We start from the raw sequence: 20,562 nt of genomic DNA, 5'->3' as shown, positions 1-20,562 counted from the left end.
ACCAGTGCCTGGCCGCTGTGGCGGACTGGATGAGGAGGAACAAGCTGAGGATCAATCCTGACAAGACAGAGGCCCTCCTGGTCAGTCGCTCGTCAGATCGGGGTATTGGGTGGCAACCTGTGCTGGACGGGGTCGCACTCCCCCTGAAATCACAGGTCCGCAGTTTGGGGGTCCTCCTGGACTCAGCGTTGACGCTTGAGGCGCAGGTGTCGGCGGTGGCCGGGAGGGCCTTCGCACAACTCAAACTTGTGCGCCAACTGCGACCATACCTCGTGAAGTCTGATTTGACCACGGTGGTCCATGCCCTAGTTACCTCCAGACTGGACTACTGTAATGCACTCTACGTGGGGCTTCCCTTGAAGACGGCCCGGAAATTACAACTGGTCCAACGCTCGGCAGCCAGATTAATAACGGGGGCAAATTACAGGGAGAGATCCACTCCCTTGTTTAAGGAGCTCCACTGGCTGCCGTTCATCTTCCGGTCCCAATTCAAGGTGCAGACCATCATCTATAAAGCCCTGAACGGTTTGGGACCCACCTACCTCCGTGATCGTATCTCCTTCCATAAACCTGCCCGTTCCTTGCGATCATCCGGAGAGGCCCTGTTATCACCATTGCCTATATCCCAGGCTCGCCTTGTAAGTACAAGGGAGAGGGCCTTCTCTGCTGTGGCCCCCCGATTGTGGAACTCACTTCCCACTGAAATAAGGCAAGCTCCCACTCTGTTAGCTTTTAGGAGAGAATTAAAAACATGGCTCTTCCATTGTGCTTTCGGTGAGTAATGTCTGTCATATATCTCCGTATTACTCCCCTCCGAACTTCTATCCTCCAGATTACCCCTTCCAAATGTCCCTGCCCATAGTGGAGTACTTCTCTGTCCCTCTCACTCCGGGTTTTATCTTTGTGTTCAAGTGGCCTGCCCTTGATTTATAGTTTTTTTGTTTTTGTTTTTTTCTTGATTTCTTGATGTTCTGTTTATTATTATTTATTGTATTTTAAATGGTGTTATGATATGTTGTTCTTATATTTTATTATGTTGTATTGCTCTGGGCATGGCCCCATGTTAGCCGCCCCGAGTCCCCATTGGGGAGATGGTGGCGGGGTATAAATAAAGTTTTATTATTATTATTATTATTCCAATGAATCATTTGGGCCACACAGTTATGCCTCTGTTTGTAGTCTGTCTGTGCAATTTTCTTACAGCAGCTGAGGAGATGATCAATGGTTTCGTCAGCTTCCTTGCAGAGTCTGCATTTTGGGTCATCAGCTGATTTTTCGATCTTGGCCTTGATTGCCTTTGTCCTGATGTCTTGCTCCTGGGCTGCAAGGATCAGGCCTTCTGTCTCCTTCTTCAGGGTCCCATTCGTGAGCCAGAGCCAGGTCTTCTCCTTTTCAGCTTTTCCTTCAATTTTGTCAAGGAACTTTCCATGCAATGTTTTGTTGTGCCAGCTGTCAGCTCTAGTTTGTAGTGTGGCTTTCTTGTACTGGTTTTTTGTCTGCTGTGCTTTGAGGAGTTTCTGATTTTTGTCTTCAATCAAAGCAGGTTCTTCACTTTGCTTGACATCTTCTGCCAGGGCATGTTCTTCTTCTTTGACGGCTTGTTTGACTTGTAAGAGTCCTCTGCCCCCTGATCTTCTAGGCAGATATAGCCGGTCAACATCACTGCGAGGGTGCAGTGAATGATGAATGGTCATGAGTTTTCTTGTTTATAATAATAATAATAATAATAATAATAATAATAATAATAATAATAATAATAATAATAATAATAGAATCCTAGAGTTGGAAGGCCCCCGAAAGGCCTTCCATCCTCTTCCCCCATGCAGGAGGACACTATCCGAGCCTTCCTGACAGATGGCCATATAATAATATTAATAATAATAATAATTAAATATTATTATTTCTTGTAATAATAGAACCATAATATATGGTTCCAAAAGTAGTAGTAGTAGTAATAATAATAATAATAATAATAATAATAATAATAATAGGACTCTAGAGTTGGCAGGAACCCAAAAGACCTTCCAACCCTTTTCTCCCATGCAGGAAAACACCATCCGAGCCCTCCCTACAGATGGTCATATAATAATAATAATTATTATTATTATTATTATTATTATTTCTAATAATAATAGAACCACTGAATCCTAGAATTGGAAGGGACCCCAAAGGTCCCTTTCCTCCAATGCAGGAAGACACCATCCGAGCCCTCCCGACAGATGGCCACATAATAATAATAATAATAATAATAATAATAATAATAATAATAATAATAGAACCAATGAATCTTAGAGTTGGAAGGGACACCAAAGGCCTTCCGAGCCTTTCCTCCTATGCAAGAAGACACCATCCGAGCCCTCCCTACAGATGGCCATCTAGTCTGTTTGAATGGGAAGTTCAACACATAGGATTAGTTCGGCCTCCTGTTAAATAGGAACTTCTGCACTGAGAGTCTATTACTTCTATTGTTTGTTGTTGTCATCGTTGTCTGGTTGCTTGAGAGTTCCACTTAACTGAGAGTTTTGGGTTTCCAAACCCAGGCTGCTGCGTCAGGATCCTGGATTTCCCAATTCATTTCCTTGCGGATCCGTATCCGTTCCTTGGCATTTGCAATTTATATATATATATAAATATATATATATTACTATGCACACACATGCAATGTGTTTGCATATAATATTATATATATATATATATATATATATATATATATATATCCAAAACAGGAAGAAGAGCCCTTGCCTCATTGGCTTCCCAATGCTAAAACCCAGAGAGTGTGATCCATAATGTATGCAAATATATTCATAATGTATGCAAATCATATGCAGAGCAGCCCCGAGGCCACTTGCTATTGACGTCCCATTGAATCCCAATGGCTTTTCGGAGGCAAATTAGTTTCCTTAATGACAGGATGTTGGAGGATTGGGGGCGGAGACTTGCATCTAATTTGCATACATTAAAGCTGGGAAAAGGAATGGCTGAGGCCTGCAGTTTGGGCATTTTGATAAACATAATATATTATTATATATATCATTATAACATAATATTACATTTGTATTATTTTTATTATGTATTATTTTATTATATATATATAATCATGATAGATAACATTACATTTATAATATATGATACATAATCACTATATATATAAAATTATATATATATATATATAATCACTATCATATATATATATATATAATCACTATAATACAATGATATATAAAATCACTGTATTATATATAATCATTATATGATATATAATATATAATGATATATATATATATATATATATATATATATATATAAGCACTATATATATAATATATAATCAGTATAATACAATGATATATAATCACTATAATACAATATATTTATAATACGGTATATTATTATAATATTTTATTTTATTATATAATCATTAGAATATATATTTATACTATATTATATTGTTATTATTATTTTATTATATATATAATCATAGTAATATTTATAATATATTACATTATTATATATTTATATATTAAGTAACATATTTATGTCTTATTATTTTTATGTATAATAATAATATATATAGTATTATTATACTATATTTATATTGTTATTCTATTATATATATTATTCATAATATATTATTATTATAGTTATTTTTATAATATTTTACATGATTGTATATTTTATAGATAATCAAGTAACATATTTATTTCTTATTTTTATATGTAATCATATTATATTTATATCTTATTACTTTATATGTATAATCATAATATATATAGTATTATTATACTATATTTATATTGTTATTTTATTATATATATTATTCATAATATATTATTATAGTTATTTTTATAATATCTTACATGATTATATATTTTATATATAATCATGTAACATATTTATGTCTTATTATTTTTATATGTAATCATATTATATTTATATCTTATTTTATATGTATAATCATAATATAATTAAACATTATTATACTATATTTATATTGTTATTTTATTATATATATTATTCATAATATACTATTATTATAGTTATTTTTATAATATCTTACATGATTATATATTTTATATATAATCAAGTAACTTATTTATGTCTTATTATTTTTATATATAATCATATTATATTTATCTTATTATTTTTATATGTATAATCATAATATATATATATAATATTATTATACTATATATTGTTATTCTATTATATATTTTATATATATAATGTTATTGAGGGGTTTTGAGGGAAGAATATAACATTTTATATATATATATATATATATATATATATATATTAGTTATTTTTATATTATTACTTATTATTGGCCCTGTTTTTAATAGGAACCTCTCAAGCAATCAGAAATTACACATCTGCAGCATCCAGCTATCTGTATGAGTGCTGGTTATTTGGGAGCCTATTATTATTATTATTATTATTATTATTAATAATAATATTATTATATGATATTTAATATTTATATTATTATTAAATATTATAATAATATAATATTTATTTATTTATTTATTTATTTTTAATATAATATAATATAATCATTGTAATATAATATAGTCATTATAATACAAGTTAGCACCTATTGTTATAATATATAATAATTATAATATAATATTATATTTGTAATAATTGACTTTTCCCAAAATGACCGAATGCGGGATTCGAACTCGCAACTCTCAGAGTGCCATGGAGTCGTCTTCCTCGTAGCGCATGCGCACAGTAATGGTCTCGTCAAACTCCGCCCAAGGCTGGAGAGAACGAGAGGGAGTCGGAATCTTTGTTTGTGCGCATGCGCAGCTCCCAACCCGGACAGCGACTCTCAGAGTGCCATTGAGTCGTCTTCTCCTCGTGGCGCATGCGCACAGTAACGGCCTAGTCAAACTCCGCCCAAGACTGGAGAGAACGAGAGGGGAGGGGGTAACTTCTTTTTTATTTGTGCGCATGCGCGCCTCCCAACCTGGGCATGCGCAGTGAGGCGCTCCTTCCCCGGGCGCTTAGCGAGGACGTCGTCCGCTGAGGCGGCTGTTTCGTGCTTTCGTTGCCGCCATGGACGACGAGGAAGAGACCTACCGGCTGTGGAAGATCCGCAAGACCATCATGCAGGTCTGTCTCCGTCTTCAGGGAGGGGTTTCAAGGCCTTTCTTGGGTTTAGTTGGCATGTTGGGATTCCGGTAGCACGCTCTCCTGACGTTTCGCCTGAAACTGTGTCAGGCCTCCTCAGAGGTTGTGAGGACTGTTGGAAACCATGCAAGTAAGGTTTATATATCTGTGGAATGAGGTCCAGGGTGGGAGAAAGAACCCTTGTCTGAGGTAGGTGTGAATGTATTCATTTGATTAGCATTGAATAGCCTTGCAGCCTCAAAGCCTGCCTGGGGAAACCCTTTGTTGGGAGATGGGGAATGTCCAAGGTGGGAGAAAGAACTCTTGTCTGTTGGAGGCAGGTTTATTTATTTATTATTGATGAGCATTGAATAGCCTTGCAGCTTCAAAGCCTGCCTGCTTTCTGCCTGGGGAACATCCTTTGTTGGGAGATGGGGAATGTCCAGGGTGGGAGAAAGAACTCTTGTCTGGTGGAGGCAAGTTTATTTATTTATTATCTATATTAATTTATTATTTATATTATTTATTTATTTATGATGTATTTATTATGCATTATTTATTTATTTATTTATTAGCGACACTTATAAGGGACTCAGGGCGGCTTACAAGTTATCTGTATTATTATTTATTAATTTATTATTTATATCTATTAGCGACATTTATAGGGGACTCAGGGCAAGCTTACAAGTTATATGTATTTATTATTATTTATTTATTATTTATTATTTATATTTATTAGCAACATTTATAGGGGACTCAGGGCGGCTTACAAGTTATATGTGTTTATTATTTATTAATTTATTATTTATATTTATTAGCGACATTTATAGGGGACTCCGGGCAACTTACAAGTTATATGTGCATACAATATATTAGTAGCATACCTAAATATTAGCATTATATATTACTATATTCTACTATACGACTATATTTCAATATTGTTAGTAATATTGTTAGTAATGGTTATTATCAATATTATATGTGGAGTAGAGTCTCACTTATCCAACACTCACTTATCCAAGGTTCTGGATTATCCAACGCATATTTGTAGTCAATGTTTTCAATACATCGTGATATTTTGGTGCTAAATTCATAAATACAGTATTTACTACATAGCATTACTGCGTATTGAACTACTTTTTCTGTCAAATTTGTTGTATACCATGATGTTTTGTTGCTTAATTTGTAAAATCATAACCTAATTTGATGTTTAATAGGCTTTTCCTTAATCTCTCATTATCCAACATATTTGCTTATCCAACATTCTGCCGGCCCATTAACCTTGGATAAGTGAGACTCTACTGCATATAAATATATTATATTATTAGTATAGCACAATATAAGCATTATATTTTATTATATTGTACTATATGACTATATTGCAATATTATTAGTAATATTACATGCAATATAAATATACAATTATAATAGTGTATTATTATTATTGTATTGTATTACATTATATTAATATCAATATGATATGTATATACATTATATTATATTATTAGTATAGCACAGTATAAGCATTATATATTATTATATTGCACTATACCACTATATTGCAATATTATTAGTAATATTGCATGTAATATAAATTTACAATTATATTAATATAATTATTATTATATTATTTTACATTATAATATTATCAATATTATATGTATATACAATATATTATTAGCATAGCACAATATAAGCATTATATATTACTATATTGTTCTATACCACTATACTTCAATATTATTAGTAATATTACATGTAAAATAAATATACAATAGTGTATAGTTATTATTATATTGTATTACATTATAATATTATTATCAATATTATATGCACAGTAGAGTCTCACTTATCCAACATCCGCTTATCCAACGTTCTGGATTATCCAACGCATTTTTGTAGTCAATGTTTTCAATACATCGTGATATTTTAGTGCTAAATTCATAAATACAGTAATTACCACATAGCATTACTGCGTATTGAACTACTTTTTCCGCCAAATTTGTTGTGTAACATGATGTTTTGGTGCTTAATTTGTAAAATCATAACCTAATTTGATGTTTAATAGGCTTTTCCTTGATCCCTCCTTATTATCCAACATATTCGCTTATCCAACATTCTCCCGGCCCGTTTATGTTGGATAAGTGAGACTCTACTGTATATACAATATATTATGAGTGTGAGTGTTTCAGTTGCCCACCTTGATTGGCATTGAATAGCCTTGCAGCTTCAAGTTCTGACTGTTTACTGCCTGGGGGAATCCTTTCTTGGAAGGCGTTAGCTGGCCCTGATTGTTTCCTGTCTGGAATTCCCTGTTTTCTGAGCGATGCTATTTATTTATTGTCCTGATTTTAGTTTTCTTCAATACCGGTAGCCAGATTTTGTTCATTTTCATAGTTTATGTATTTATATTTATTTATTTATTAGCGACATTAATATCCTGCCATTCTCACCCCGAAGGGGACTCAGGGCGGCTTACAAGTTATATATACATACAATATATTATATTATTAGTATAGCACAATCTAAGCCAGGGGTCCTCAAACTTTTAAAGCAGAGGGCCGGTCCACAATCCTTCAGACTGTGGAGGGGCCGAATTATCATTTGGAGAAAAAAAACGAACAAATTCCTATGCACACTGCACATGTCTTATTTGTAGTGCAAAACAACAACAACAATGAAAGTACAATACAATATTTAAAAATGAAAACAATTGTAACCAACATAAACCCATCAGGATTTCAATGGGAAGTGAGAGCCTTCTTCTGGCCAATGAGATAGTCAAGTTAATTAGGATTATTGTTGTTGTGTGCCTTCAAGTTATTTCAGACTTTGGGCGAGACTAAGTCTAAAATTATTTATTTATTCATTTACTACATTTATTTATTACATTTATATCCTGCCCTTCTCACCCTAAAGAGGACTCAGAGCAGCTGTATGTACATACAATACATTATATTATTAGCATAGCACAATATTAGCATTATATATTACTATATTGAACTATACCACTATACTGTAATATTATATGTAATATATATTATTATATGGTATTATTAGTATTATATTGTATAACATTATATTATTATCAATATTATATGTATATACAATATATTATATTCTTTAAAATGATATAAAAATATTATATTATAAAACTGAGGGCGGGGGCCAGGTAAATGACCTTGGAGGGCCGCATTCGGCCCCCGGGCCTTAGTTTGGGGACCCCTGATCTAAGCACTATATAAGCATTATATATTATTATATTGTACTTATATCTATCTATATATATAAAAGAGTGATGGCATCATGGCGACTCACAAAACAACAAAAGTACAGGCCCCCCAACCTCGAAATTTGACAACACAACCCATCATCCACGCCTCAAGGTTGATACAACAAAAAGAAAAGAAAAATAAAGTCCTAATTAGAGGGAGAGCAATAATTTTTTTTATCCAATTGCTGCCAGTTTAGAGGGCTAATCTCTGCCTACTTCATCTCCTAGCAACCAAGGGACAGCCAGGGTGCAGTTAGGGGACAGGCAGATTTAGGCCTTACTTAGGCTTCTTCCACAGATTATCTAATTTGCACTGGATTATATGGCAGTGTAGACTCAAGGCCCTTCCACACAGCTATATAACCCATTTATAATCTTATATTATCTGCTTTGCACTGGATTATCTTGACTCCACACTACCATATCATCCACTTCAGTGTGCATTTTATATAGCTGTGAAGAAGGGGCCTCATATAATCCAGTTCTAAGCAGAGAATATAAGATTGTCAATATGCAGTAGACTCTCACTTATCCAACATAAACAGGCCGGCAGGATAAGTGAATATGTTGGATAATAAGAAGGGATTCAGGAAAAGCCGATTAAACATCAAATTAGATAATCGTTATACAAATTAAGCACCAGAACATCATATTATACAACAAATTTGACAGAAAAAGTAGTTCCATGCGCAGTAATGCTATGTAGTAATTACAGTAGAGTCTCACTTATCCAACACTCGCTTATCCAACGTTCTGGATTATCCAACGCATTTTTGTAGTTAATGCTTTCAATATATTGTGATACTTTGGTGCTAAATTCATAAATACAGTAATTTCTACATAGAATTACTGTGTACTGAACTACTTTTTCTGCTAAATTTGTTGTCTAACATGATGTTTTGGTGCTTAATTTGTAAAATCATAACTTAATTTGATGTTTAATAGGCTTATCCTTAATCCCTCCTTATTATCCAACATATTTGCTTATCCAACGTTCGGCTGGCCTGTTTATGTTGGATAAGTGAGACTCTACTGTACTGTATTTACAAATTTACCACTAAAATATCACAATGAATACAAAAACATTGATTATGAAAAGGCAGACTGCGTTGGATAATCCAGAACATTGTATAAGCAAATGTTGGATAAGTGAGATTCTACTTTAATATGAAATAATTATGGGATAGAATAATGCAGAACAATATAATCTCTAAAACCAGGACAGTAAATAAACAGGGGAATTCCAGACAGGAAACAATCAGGGCCAGCTAACACCTCCCAACAAAGTATTCCCATCATCAAAGTCTGGAAAATCCTCTGTTTTCTCAGGGCCACAGACAGTAGAAGCACATAAAATATCGCAAACAACACCACTCTGAAAACAAGGGAATTCCAGACAGGAAACAATCAGGGCCAGCTAACACCTCCCAACAAAAAAATCACTCAGGGAGGAAAAAGCCAGGCTTTAAAGCTGCAAGGCCATTACATCCTAATCATTTTTCCTAATTGCAGCATTCATACTTGCCTCCAACAGACAAAAAAACCAATCAGAAATATTGTATATTCACAATGTTTAGGAAATAATATCCCCTGATGGCGCAGTGTGTTAAAGCGCTGAGCTGCTGAACTTCTGGACCGAAAGGCCGCAGGTTTGAATTGGGGGAGCGGAGCGAGCCCCCACTGTTAGCCCCAGCTTCTGCCAACCCAGAGGTTCAAAAACATGCAAATGTGAGTGCATCAATAGGTACTGCTCTGGTGGGAAGGTAACGCCGCTCCATGCAGTCATCCCACATGACCTTGGAGGAGTCTACGGACAACGCCGGCTCTTCGGCTTAGAAATGGAGATGAGCACCAACCCCCAGAGTCAGACATGACTGGACTTAACGTCAGGGGAAAACGTTTACCCTTTACCTTAACTACCACCAATTCCTCAATACTTTATTTCCCATGCCACCATACTTCGCCACAGCAACGCGTGGCCGGGCACAGCTAGTTGTATTATATAATATATTGTAATATATTGTATTATTATATTGTACATGGTTTCGTCCTTTCTGGTGAAATGGGAGAGTAGATTTTTTTGAACATTTCTGAAGACAGACACACTCTTTCCTCCCTTCCAATGGCTAGCTCTGCCATGACCGTGGCTACCTGGTGACCCAGGATGAGCTGGACCAGACGCTGGAGGAGTTCAAGGCCCAGTTTGGCGACAAGCCCAGCGAAGGGCGGCCCCGGCGCACCGACCTCACCGTGCTGGTGGCCCACAACGACGACCCCACCGACCAGATGTTCGTCTTTTTCCCCGGTGAGCGTCTCTTTCAAATCGGATCAAGGTTCGGGTTGGACAGATGAATGATAGGCCTGATAATGTGTTTCTTAACCATCCAGAGGAGCCGAAGGTCGGGATCAAGACCATCAAGATGTACTGCCAGCGCATGCAAGAGGAGAACATCACCCGGGCGCTCATTGTGGTCCAGCAGGGCATGACGCCGTCCGCCAAACAGGTCTGGCATCTATGTAGGATGAAGGGAGGGCGCCAATTCTATTATTATTAGTATTATTATTATTATTATTATTATTACTGTATTATTATTACTAATAAACCCCATTTTTCGTTCTTCCTTCCCCCCAGAGATGAATGGAGGCTGTCAATTCTATTATTATTATTACTCTATTATTTTTATCGTAATTATTACTAATAAACCCTATTTTTCGTTCTTCCTTCCCCCCAGAGATGAATGGAGGCTGTCAATTATTATCATCATCATCATCATCATCATCATTTAATTACTTATTAATCGCCCTCCATCCACGATGCTCTAGGCCAGGGGTCCCCAAACTAAGGCCCGGGGGCCGGATGCGGCCCATCAAAGCCATTTATCTGGCCCCCATGGCACAAGGTCATAAGGGGGTTGGGCTAAATGACCCAAGGGGTCTCTTCTTCTCTTACAACCATTATTATTATTATTATTATTATTATTATTATTATTATTAACATTAAGGCTGGGTGGCCATCTGTCAGGGGTGCTTTGCTTGTGCTTTTGGTGCACAGAGGTAGAAGGGGGTTGGACTCTGGCCCAAGAGGTCTCTTCCAACTCTTATTATTATTATTATTATTATTATTATTATTATTATTATTATTATTATTAACATTGAGGCTGGGTGGCCATCTGTCAGGGGTGCTTTGCTTGTGTTTTCGGTGCACAAAGGCAGAAGGGGATTGGACTCAATGGCCCAAAGGGTCTCTTCCAACCCTCTTTTTATTATTATTGCTATTATTATTAATTATTAATTATTATTGCTCGGTGGCTAACTATAGTCCGGCCCTCCAACGGTCTGAAGGATTGTGAACTGGCCCCCTGTTTAAAAAGTTTGGGGACCCCTGCTCTAGGCGATTTACAAGATAAAATTGTAAAGGATATAAAATACATACATACAAATATTGATAAAATTAACATAGATTAAAAGCCCTAGTAAAGAGCCAGGTCTTATTATTGGTATATTATTACTAATAAACCATTTTTCGTTTTTCCTTCCCCCAGAGATGAATGAAGGGAGGCTGTCAATTCTTCTTCTTATTATTATTATTACTATATTATTATTACAAATAAATTCAATTTTTCATTCTTCTTTCCCCCAGAGATGAATGAAGGGAGTGCCAATTATATTATTATTGTCATTATTATTATTATTAATGTAATATTATTACTAATAAACCCCATTTTTGTTCTTATTTCCCCCCCAGAGATGATTTAAGGGAGGCTGTCAATTCTATTATTATAATTATTATTATTACTCTATTATTATTATCATAATTATTACTAATAAACCCATTTTTCGTTCTTCCTTCCCCCCAGAGATGAATGGAGTCTATCAATTATATTATTATTATTATTATTATTATTATTATTATTATTAATGTAATATTATTACTAATAAATCCCATTTTTCGTTCTTCCTTTCCCCCCAGAGATGAATGAAGGGAGGCTGTCAATTATTATTATTATTATTATTATTACTCTATTATTACTACTAATAAATCCCATTTTTCGTTTTTTCTTTCCCCCCAGAGATGAATGAAGGGAGGCTGTCAATTCTATTATTATTATTATTGTATTATTATTACTAATAAACCCAATTTTTCGTTCTTCCTCTCCCCCCAGTCCCTGGTAGACATGGCGCCCAAGTACATCCTTGAACAATTCCTTCAGCAGGAACTTTTGATCAATATCACTGAGCATGAGGTGAGAAGGGGGAAAAAGCCATTTGTAATATGTAATTGTAAAATACATATTAATTAATTAATTTATTTATTTGCGACATTTATATCCCACCCTTCTCACTCTGAAGGGGACTCAGGGCAGCTTACAAATGATATGTACATACAATATATTATATTATTAGCATAGCACAATACAAGCATTATATATATATTGTACTATACCACTATATTGCAATATTGTTATATTACATGTAATATAAATATACAATTATAATAGTGTATTATTAATATATTGTATTACATTATAACATTATTATCAATATTCTATGCATATAAAATACTTATGTATCTTTGGTGGTAATACTGACATTCGGGTATGTCTTACAATTGATGTTGTCTTACAATTGAAGAAAAATATTTATTTATTATTTATATATTACATTTATATCCCGCCCGTCTCACCCCGAAGGGGACTCACAGCGGCTTACAAAATTTTTTTACATACAATAAATTATATTATTAGCATAGCACAATATTAGCATTATATATTACTATATTGTACTATACCACTATACTGTAATATTGTTAGCAATATTACATGTAATATATAATATACAATTATAATAGTGTATTATTATTATATTGTATTATAATATTATTATCAATATTATATGTATAGACAATATATTATATTAATAGGATAACATAATATAAACATTATGTATTACTGTATTGTATTATACCACTATATTGCAATAATGTTAGTAATATTACATGTAATACAAATATACAATTATAATAGTGTATTATTATTATATTGTATTATGTTGTAATATTATTATCAATATTATATGTATAGACAATACTGTATATACTCGAGTATAAGCCTAGTTTTTCAACCCTTTTTTTAAGACTGAAAAAAAACCCGATCGGCTTATACTCGGGTGAGGGTCCTGGTTGGCTTATATTTGGGTCAGCTTATACTTGAGAATATATGGTACATTTATTATTTTTCTCTATTATTATTGGTATTATTACATATATTTTTTCTCTATTATTGTTGCTACTATTACATTTATTTTACTCTATTTTTATTAATAATAATACATTTATTATGTCCCTCTGATCTTATTATTATTATTACATTTATTATTTTACTCTATTATTGTTGCTACTATTACATTTATTTTACTCTATTTTTATTAATAATAGATTTATTATTTCACTCTGATATTATTATTACATTTATTATTTTACTCTATTTATTATTACAAGTATTATTTTACTCTATTATTATTAAAAGGATACATAAACACATTGACATTGAAGAAGATGAGAATCATGATTTGATCAGAGTTGGACAATCTTATCTTAAATTAGAGATTTATGTAAATATTCAAAAACATTTAACCTACTGATGCCTCAATTAATGTAATTTTATTATTACAGTAGAGTCTCACTTATCCAACATAAACGGGCCAGCAGAACGTTGGATAAGCAAATATGTTGGATAATAAAGAGAGATTAAGAAAAAACCTATTAAACATCAAAAATAGGTTATGATTTTACAAATTAAGCACCAAAACATCATGTTATACAACAAATTTGACAGAAAAAGTAGTTCATTACACATTAATGCTATGTAGTAATTACTGTACAGTAGAGTCTCACTTATCCAACATTCTGGATTATCCAACGCATTTTTGTAGTCAGTGTTTTCAATACATCGTGATATTTTGGTGCTAAATTCGTAAATACAGTAATTACTACATAGCATTACTCCGTATTGAAGTACTTTTTCTGTCAAATTTGTTGTATAACATGATGTTTGGTGCTTAATTTGCATAATCATAACCTAATTTGATGTTTAATCGGCTTTCCCTTAATCCCTTCTTATTATCCAACATATTCACTTATCCAACGTTCTGCCGGCCCGTTTATGTTGGATAAGTGAGACTCTACTGTAATAAACAAATAGAGTAAAATAAATGTAATAGTAGCAACAATAATAGGGAAAAATAATAAATGCAATAATACCAATAATAATAGAGAAAAATAATTAATGTACCATATATGCTATTTTGCACTTTATTGTCCATTTCTACCGGCACATTCTGTTCTGGATTTTATGAATTAGTCTCTTGTTTTAATATTGTATTTTTTTTGTATGCTTTTTGCTGATTTTAATGATTGTTTTATTGCTATTGATGTTTTACTGGTATAATTGTTTTGTAGTCGTGCTATTGATATTGATTGTCTTATCAGGCTAGGCCCCATGTAAGCCGCCCCGAGTCCCTTGGGGGAGATGGGGCGGGGTATAATAATAATAATAATAATAATAATAATAATAATAATAATTATTATTATTATTATTATTATTATTATATATTCTCAAGTATAAGCTGACCCCAATGTAAGCCAACCAGGACCCTCACCCGAGTATAAGCCGAGGGTTCTTTTTTTCAGTCTTAAAAAAAGGGCTGAAAAACTAGGCTTATACTCGAGTATATACGGTATATTGTATTGCGTTATATAGCATAATGTGAATTTTTTATATATTATTATATTGTCATATTGACACAGGAGACATAGTGGGATGATGGGCTCACCTTTTCTTCGTCTTGCCTCTACAGCTTGTCCCCGAACATGTCGTCATGACCAAAGAAGAGGTGACGGAGCTCTTGGCCCGATAGTATCCTTGTTTACCTCCCCAAAATTAACTCTGACCCGGTTGCAAAGCTAGAAAACCCTTTGGTTTGATGCCAGAAGGAGCCACCTTGTTGGTTAGATCTTTACCTTAATTTTGTGCCTGTCTTTGCCTTAACCCTCGCAACCAGCAAGCTGAGAGAGAACCAGCTTCCTCGGATACAAGCCGGGGATCCGGTGGCACGCTACTTCGGGATCAAGCGAGGACAGGTAAAGGCTGAAGATGGGGTTTGGGGGGAGTTGTAGTTCACCCTACAGTCCGAGAACACAATGAACTACACCGATGATGCATCCAGAGCAAACGTGCCCAACATAACACACCTTAAGGACTGATGGGTTTCTGGGCTTAACCAGGCATGATGTGAGTTGTAGTTCACCTATAACCTTATGCATTTGGTACAAGACATTCACTTTTTCAAATAAGTCGGGCAACAATGGGTACCCAAGCTAGTCATAATAATAATAATAATAATAATAATAATAATAATAATAATAATAATAATGTGATGATGACTGCGTAAGGATTTCACCCACAACCTTATGCATTTGGTACAATTAAGACATTGACTTTTTCAAATAACTCGGGCAACAATGGTTACCCAAGCTAGTCATAATAATAATAATAATAATAAGGTGATGACTGCATAAGGATTTCACCCACAACCTTATGCATTTGGTACAATTAAGACATTGACTTTTTCAAATAACTCGGGCAACAATGGTTACCCAAGCTAGTCATAATAATAATAATAATAATAAGGTGATGACTGCATAAGGATTTCACCCACAACCTTATGCATTTGGTACAATTAAGACATTGACTTTTTCAAATAACTCGGGCAACAATGGTTACCCAAGCTAGTCATAATAATAATAATAATAATAATAATAATAAGGCGATGATGACTGCATAAGGATTTCACCCACAACCTTATGCATTTGGTACAATTAAGACATTGACTTTTTCAAATAACTCGGGCAACAATGGGTACCCAAGCTAGTAATAATAATAATAATAATAATAATAATAATAATAATAATAATAATAAGGTGATGATGACTGCATAAGGATTTCACCCACAACCTTATGCATTTGGTACAATTAAGACATTGACTTTTTCAAATAACTCGGGCAACAATGGTTACCCAAGCTAGTCATAATAATAATAATAATAATAATAAGGTGATGACTGCATAAGGATTTCACCCACAACCTTATGCATTTGGTACAATTAAGACATTGACTTTTTCAAATAACCCGGGCAACAATGGGTACCCAAGCTAGTCATAATAATAATAATAATAATAATAATAATAATAATAATAATAATAATAATGTGATGATGACTGCATAAGGATTTCACCCACAACCTTATGCATTTGGTACAATTAAGACATTGATTTTTTCAAATAACTCAGGCAACAATGGGTACCCAAGCTAGTCATAATAATAATAATAATAATAATAATAATAATAATAATAATGTGATGATGACTACATGAGGATTCAAACCCTAATAATAATAATAATAATAATAATAATGTATCCTTTGCTGTGTCATACTCTGTGTCAGTAATAATAATAATAATAATAATAATAATAATAATAAGGTGATGATGACTGCATAAGGATTCAAACCCTAATAATAATAATATGATGATGATGAGGATTCAAACCATAATAATAACAACAATAATAAATGTATCCTTTGCTGTGTCATACTCTGTGTCAGTAATAATAATAATAAGGTGATGATGACTGCATGAGGATTCAAACCCTAATAATAATAATAATAACAACAACAACAATAATAATAAATGTATCCTTTGCTGTGTCATACTCTGTCTTTGTGTCAGTAATAATAACAACAAGATGATGATGACTGCATAAGGATTCAAACCCTAATAATAATAATATGATGATGATGAGGATTCAAACCATAATAATAATAACAATAACAATAATAATAAATGTGTCCTTTGCTGTGTCATACTCTTTGTGTCAGTAATAATAATAATAATAATAAATAATGTGATGATGACTGCATAAGGATTCAAACCCTTATAATAATAAATGTCTCATTTGCTGTGTCATTCTCTTTGTGTCAATAATAATAATAATAATAATAAGGTGATGATGACTGCATAAGGATTCAGACCTTAATAATAATATGATGAGGATTCAAACCCTAATAATAATAACAACAACAACAACAACAATAATAAATATATCCTTGTCATATATCCAGAGTGTCATACTCTGTCTTTGTGTCAATAATAATAATACGGTGATGATGACTGCATAAGGATTCAAACCCTAATAATAATAATAATAATAATAATAATAATAATAATAATAATAATAGTCTCGTTTGCTGTGTCAAACTTGTGTCTTTGTGTCAGTAATAATAATAAGGTGATGCTGACTGCATAAGGATTCAAACCCTAATAATAATAATATGATGATGATGATGAGGATTCAAAACATAATAATAACAATAATAATAACAATAATAATAAATGTATCCTTTGCTGTGTCATACTCTGTGTCAGTAATAATAATAATAAGGTGATGATGACTGCATAAGGATTCAAACCCTAATAATAATATGATGATGGTGATGAGGATTCAAACCATAATAATAACAATAATAATAACAACAACAATAATAAATGTATCCTTTGCTGTGTCATACTCTGTCTTTGTGTCAGTAATAATAATAATAATGTGATGATGTGATGATGACTGCATAAGGATTCAAACCCTAATAATAATAATAATAATAATAATAATAATAATAATAATGTATCCTTTGCTGTGTCATACTCTGTGTCAGTAATAATAATAATAATAATAATAATAAGGTGATGATGACTGCATAAGGATTCAAACCCTAATAATAATAATATGATGATGATGATGAGGATTCAAACCATAATAATAACAACAATAATAATAAATGTATCCTTTGCTGTGTCATACTCTTTGTGTCAGTAATAATAATAATAATAATAATAATAATAATAAATAATGTGATGATGACTGCATAAGGATTCAAACCCTAATAATAATAAATGTCTCGTTTGCTGTGTCATTCTCTTTGTGTCAATAATAATAATAATAATAATAAGGTGATGATGACTGCATAAGGATTCAGACCTTAATAATAATATGATGAGGATTCAAACCCTAATAATAATAATAACAACAACAACAACAACAATAATAAATATATCCTTGTCATATATCCAGAGTGTCATACTCTGTCTTTGTGTCAATAATAATAATACGGTGATGATGACTGCATAAGGATTCAAACCCTAATAATAATAATAATAATAATAATAATAATAATAATAATAGTCTCGTTTGCTGTGTCAAACTTGTGTCTTTGTGTCAGTAATAATAATAAGGTGATGCTGACTGCATAAGGATTCAAACCCTAATAATAATAACAATAATAATTGTCTTGTTTGCTGTGTCAAACTCTGTCTTTGTGTCAATAATAATACTAATAAGGTGATGATGACTGTGTAAGGATTCAAACCCTAATAATAATAATATAATAATAATAATAATAATAATAATAATAATAATAATAATAATATGACAGTCGCATAGATGAAAAACAACAGGAAAAACTCAGCCACTATCAGGACCTCAAGATTGAACTTCAAAGACTCTGGCAGAAACCAGTGCGGGTGGTCCCGGTGGTGATGGGCACACTGGGTGCTGTGCCAAAAGATCTCAGCCGGCATTTGGAAACAATAGACATTGACAAAATTACGATCTGCCAACTGCAAAAGGCCACCCTGCTGGGATCTGCAAGCATCATCCGAAAATACATCACACAGTCCTAGACACTTGGGAAGTGTTCGACTTGTGGTTTTGTGATACGAAATCCAGCATGTCTATCTTGTTTGCTGTGTCATAAAATAATAATAATAATAATAATAATAATAATAATAATAATAATAATAATACATCACACAGTCCTAGACACTTGGGAAGTGTTCGACTTGTGGTTTTGTGAAACGAAATCCAGCATGTCTATCTTGTTTGCTGTGTCATACAACATCGTTGTGTCAATAATAATAATAATAATAATAATAATAATAATAATAATAATAGTCTTGTTTGCAGTGTCATAGTCTGTCTTTGTGTCAATAATAATAATAAGATGATGATGATGATGACTGTGCAAGGATCCAAACCCATTTTAGTTAATCCACAACCTTATGCGTTTTGGACAATTAAAACACTGGCTTAAACAACGTCGGGTACCCAACCTTGTGTGTGAGTGCGCATATGTGTATGTATATGTGTGTATATATTTGTGTATCTTATCCTCTTTTTTTCCCAGGTGGTGAAGATCATCCGTCCCAGCGAGACAGCCGGCCGGTACATCACTTACAGGCTGGTGCAATAGTCAGGTATTTTGGACCCGTTTGCCTCCGGCTTCCCTTTCTTCTTTTGCCTGACTTTGTGATGCCAGGATGGGCCAATTGTGGCCAACATGTGACTATTTTGAGCAGCTTTTGGAACCTTTTTTTACCCAGTCGTGCCGGAGGACCTAGAGATTGCCTTTGGTCTCGGAGTGAGAATGGGACTAATTCTAAATTGGTGGACGCTAGGTAGTCTGGAAAGACTCCTCTCAAATGCAACTTCTTCTGTAATAAAGTCTTGGGATGTTTTGGATTCTGTCCGGGGATCCTTTGTGTGGCGGGTTCCTCGATGTTTGAGAGTCCGGCGGAGATTGGGAGCGACTTCATGATGGAAAGAGCTGCAAAAGGAAAGACCGACTCTCCATTTTGGGGTTTTTAAAATAATATTTTCCCGAGGAATCTTTCAGGCTTTGGGTTTAGGTCCCTGTGGGGCAGGGAGGGTGGACTAGATGGCCCCTGGGGGTCCCTTCTCGCTCTGTGATTCTAAGTCCTCTCTTGTCTGGGGGTCTCTGCATATTTAGGTGACACAATAATAATAATAATAAATAATAATAATGGAAGGCAACGGAGGGTACCAATGATGGTGATGATGGAAGGCAAGGGAGGGTCCCAATATAATAATAATAATAATAATAATAATAATAATAATAATAATAATAATAATAATAATAATATCTGCCTAGAAGATCAGGGGGCAGAGGACTCCTACAAGTCAAACAAGCAGTCAAAGAAGAAGAACATGCCCTGGCAGAATATGTAAAGCAAAGTGAAGAACCTGCTTTGATTGAAGTCAAAAATCAGA

The 20,562-nt window shown here is 33.5% G+C and overlaps 1 protein-coding gene across 1 annotated transcript; it reads left to right on the top strand.

Annotated features, from left to right (window-relative positions):
- The first annotated feature begins 4,957 nt into the window (after positions 1 to 4,957).
- polr2e (RNA polymerase II, I and III subunit E) lies at positions 4,958 to 20,013 on the top strand. Its single transcript, XM_062960350.1, has 7 exons — positions 4,958 to 5,115; positions 10,517 to 10,691; positions 10,775 to 10,890; positions 12,550 to 12,630; positions 15,242 to 15,300; positions 15,446 to 15,524; positions 19,679 to 20,013. The coding sequence occupies exons 1-7, from the start codon at positions 5,059 to 5,061 to the stop codon at positions 19,742 to 19,744; spliced, it is 633 nt and encodes a 210-aa protein (XP_062816420.1). The 5' UTR covers positions 4,958 to 5,058; the 3' UTR covers positions 19,745 to 20,013.
- The last annotated feature ends 549 nt before the right edge of the window (positions 20,014 to 20,562 follow it).

This window comes from Anolis carolinensis, unplaced genomic scaffold (assembly GCF_035594765.1).
Source record: "Anolis carolinensis isolate JA03-04 unplaced genomic scaffold, rAnoCar3.1.pri scaffold_7, whole genome shotgun sequence".
NCBI lineage: Eukaryota > Metazoa > Chordata > Lepidosauria > Squamata > Dactyloidae > Anolis > Anolis carolinensis.
Note: the sequence above shows the minus strand (reverse complement) of the source record. Positions and strands in the feature narration are given on the sequence as shown.

Coding starts and splice junctions, on each gene's coding strand:
- polr2e (XM_062960350.1), top strand. CDS start 5,059: ATGGACGACGAGGAAGAGACCTACCGGCTGTGGAAGATCCGCAAGACC. Junction 5,116..10,516: donor TCCGCAAGACCATCATGCAG/GTCTGTCTCCGT, acceptor TCCAATGGCTAG/CTCTGCCATGACCGTGGCTA. Junction 10,692..10,774: donor GATGTTCGTCTTTTTCCCCG/GTGAGCGTCTCT, acceptor TTAACCATCCAG/AGGAGCCGAAGGTCGGGATC.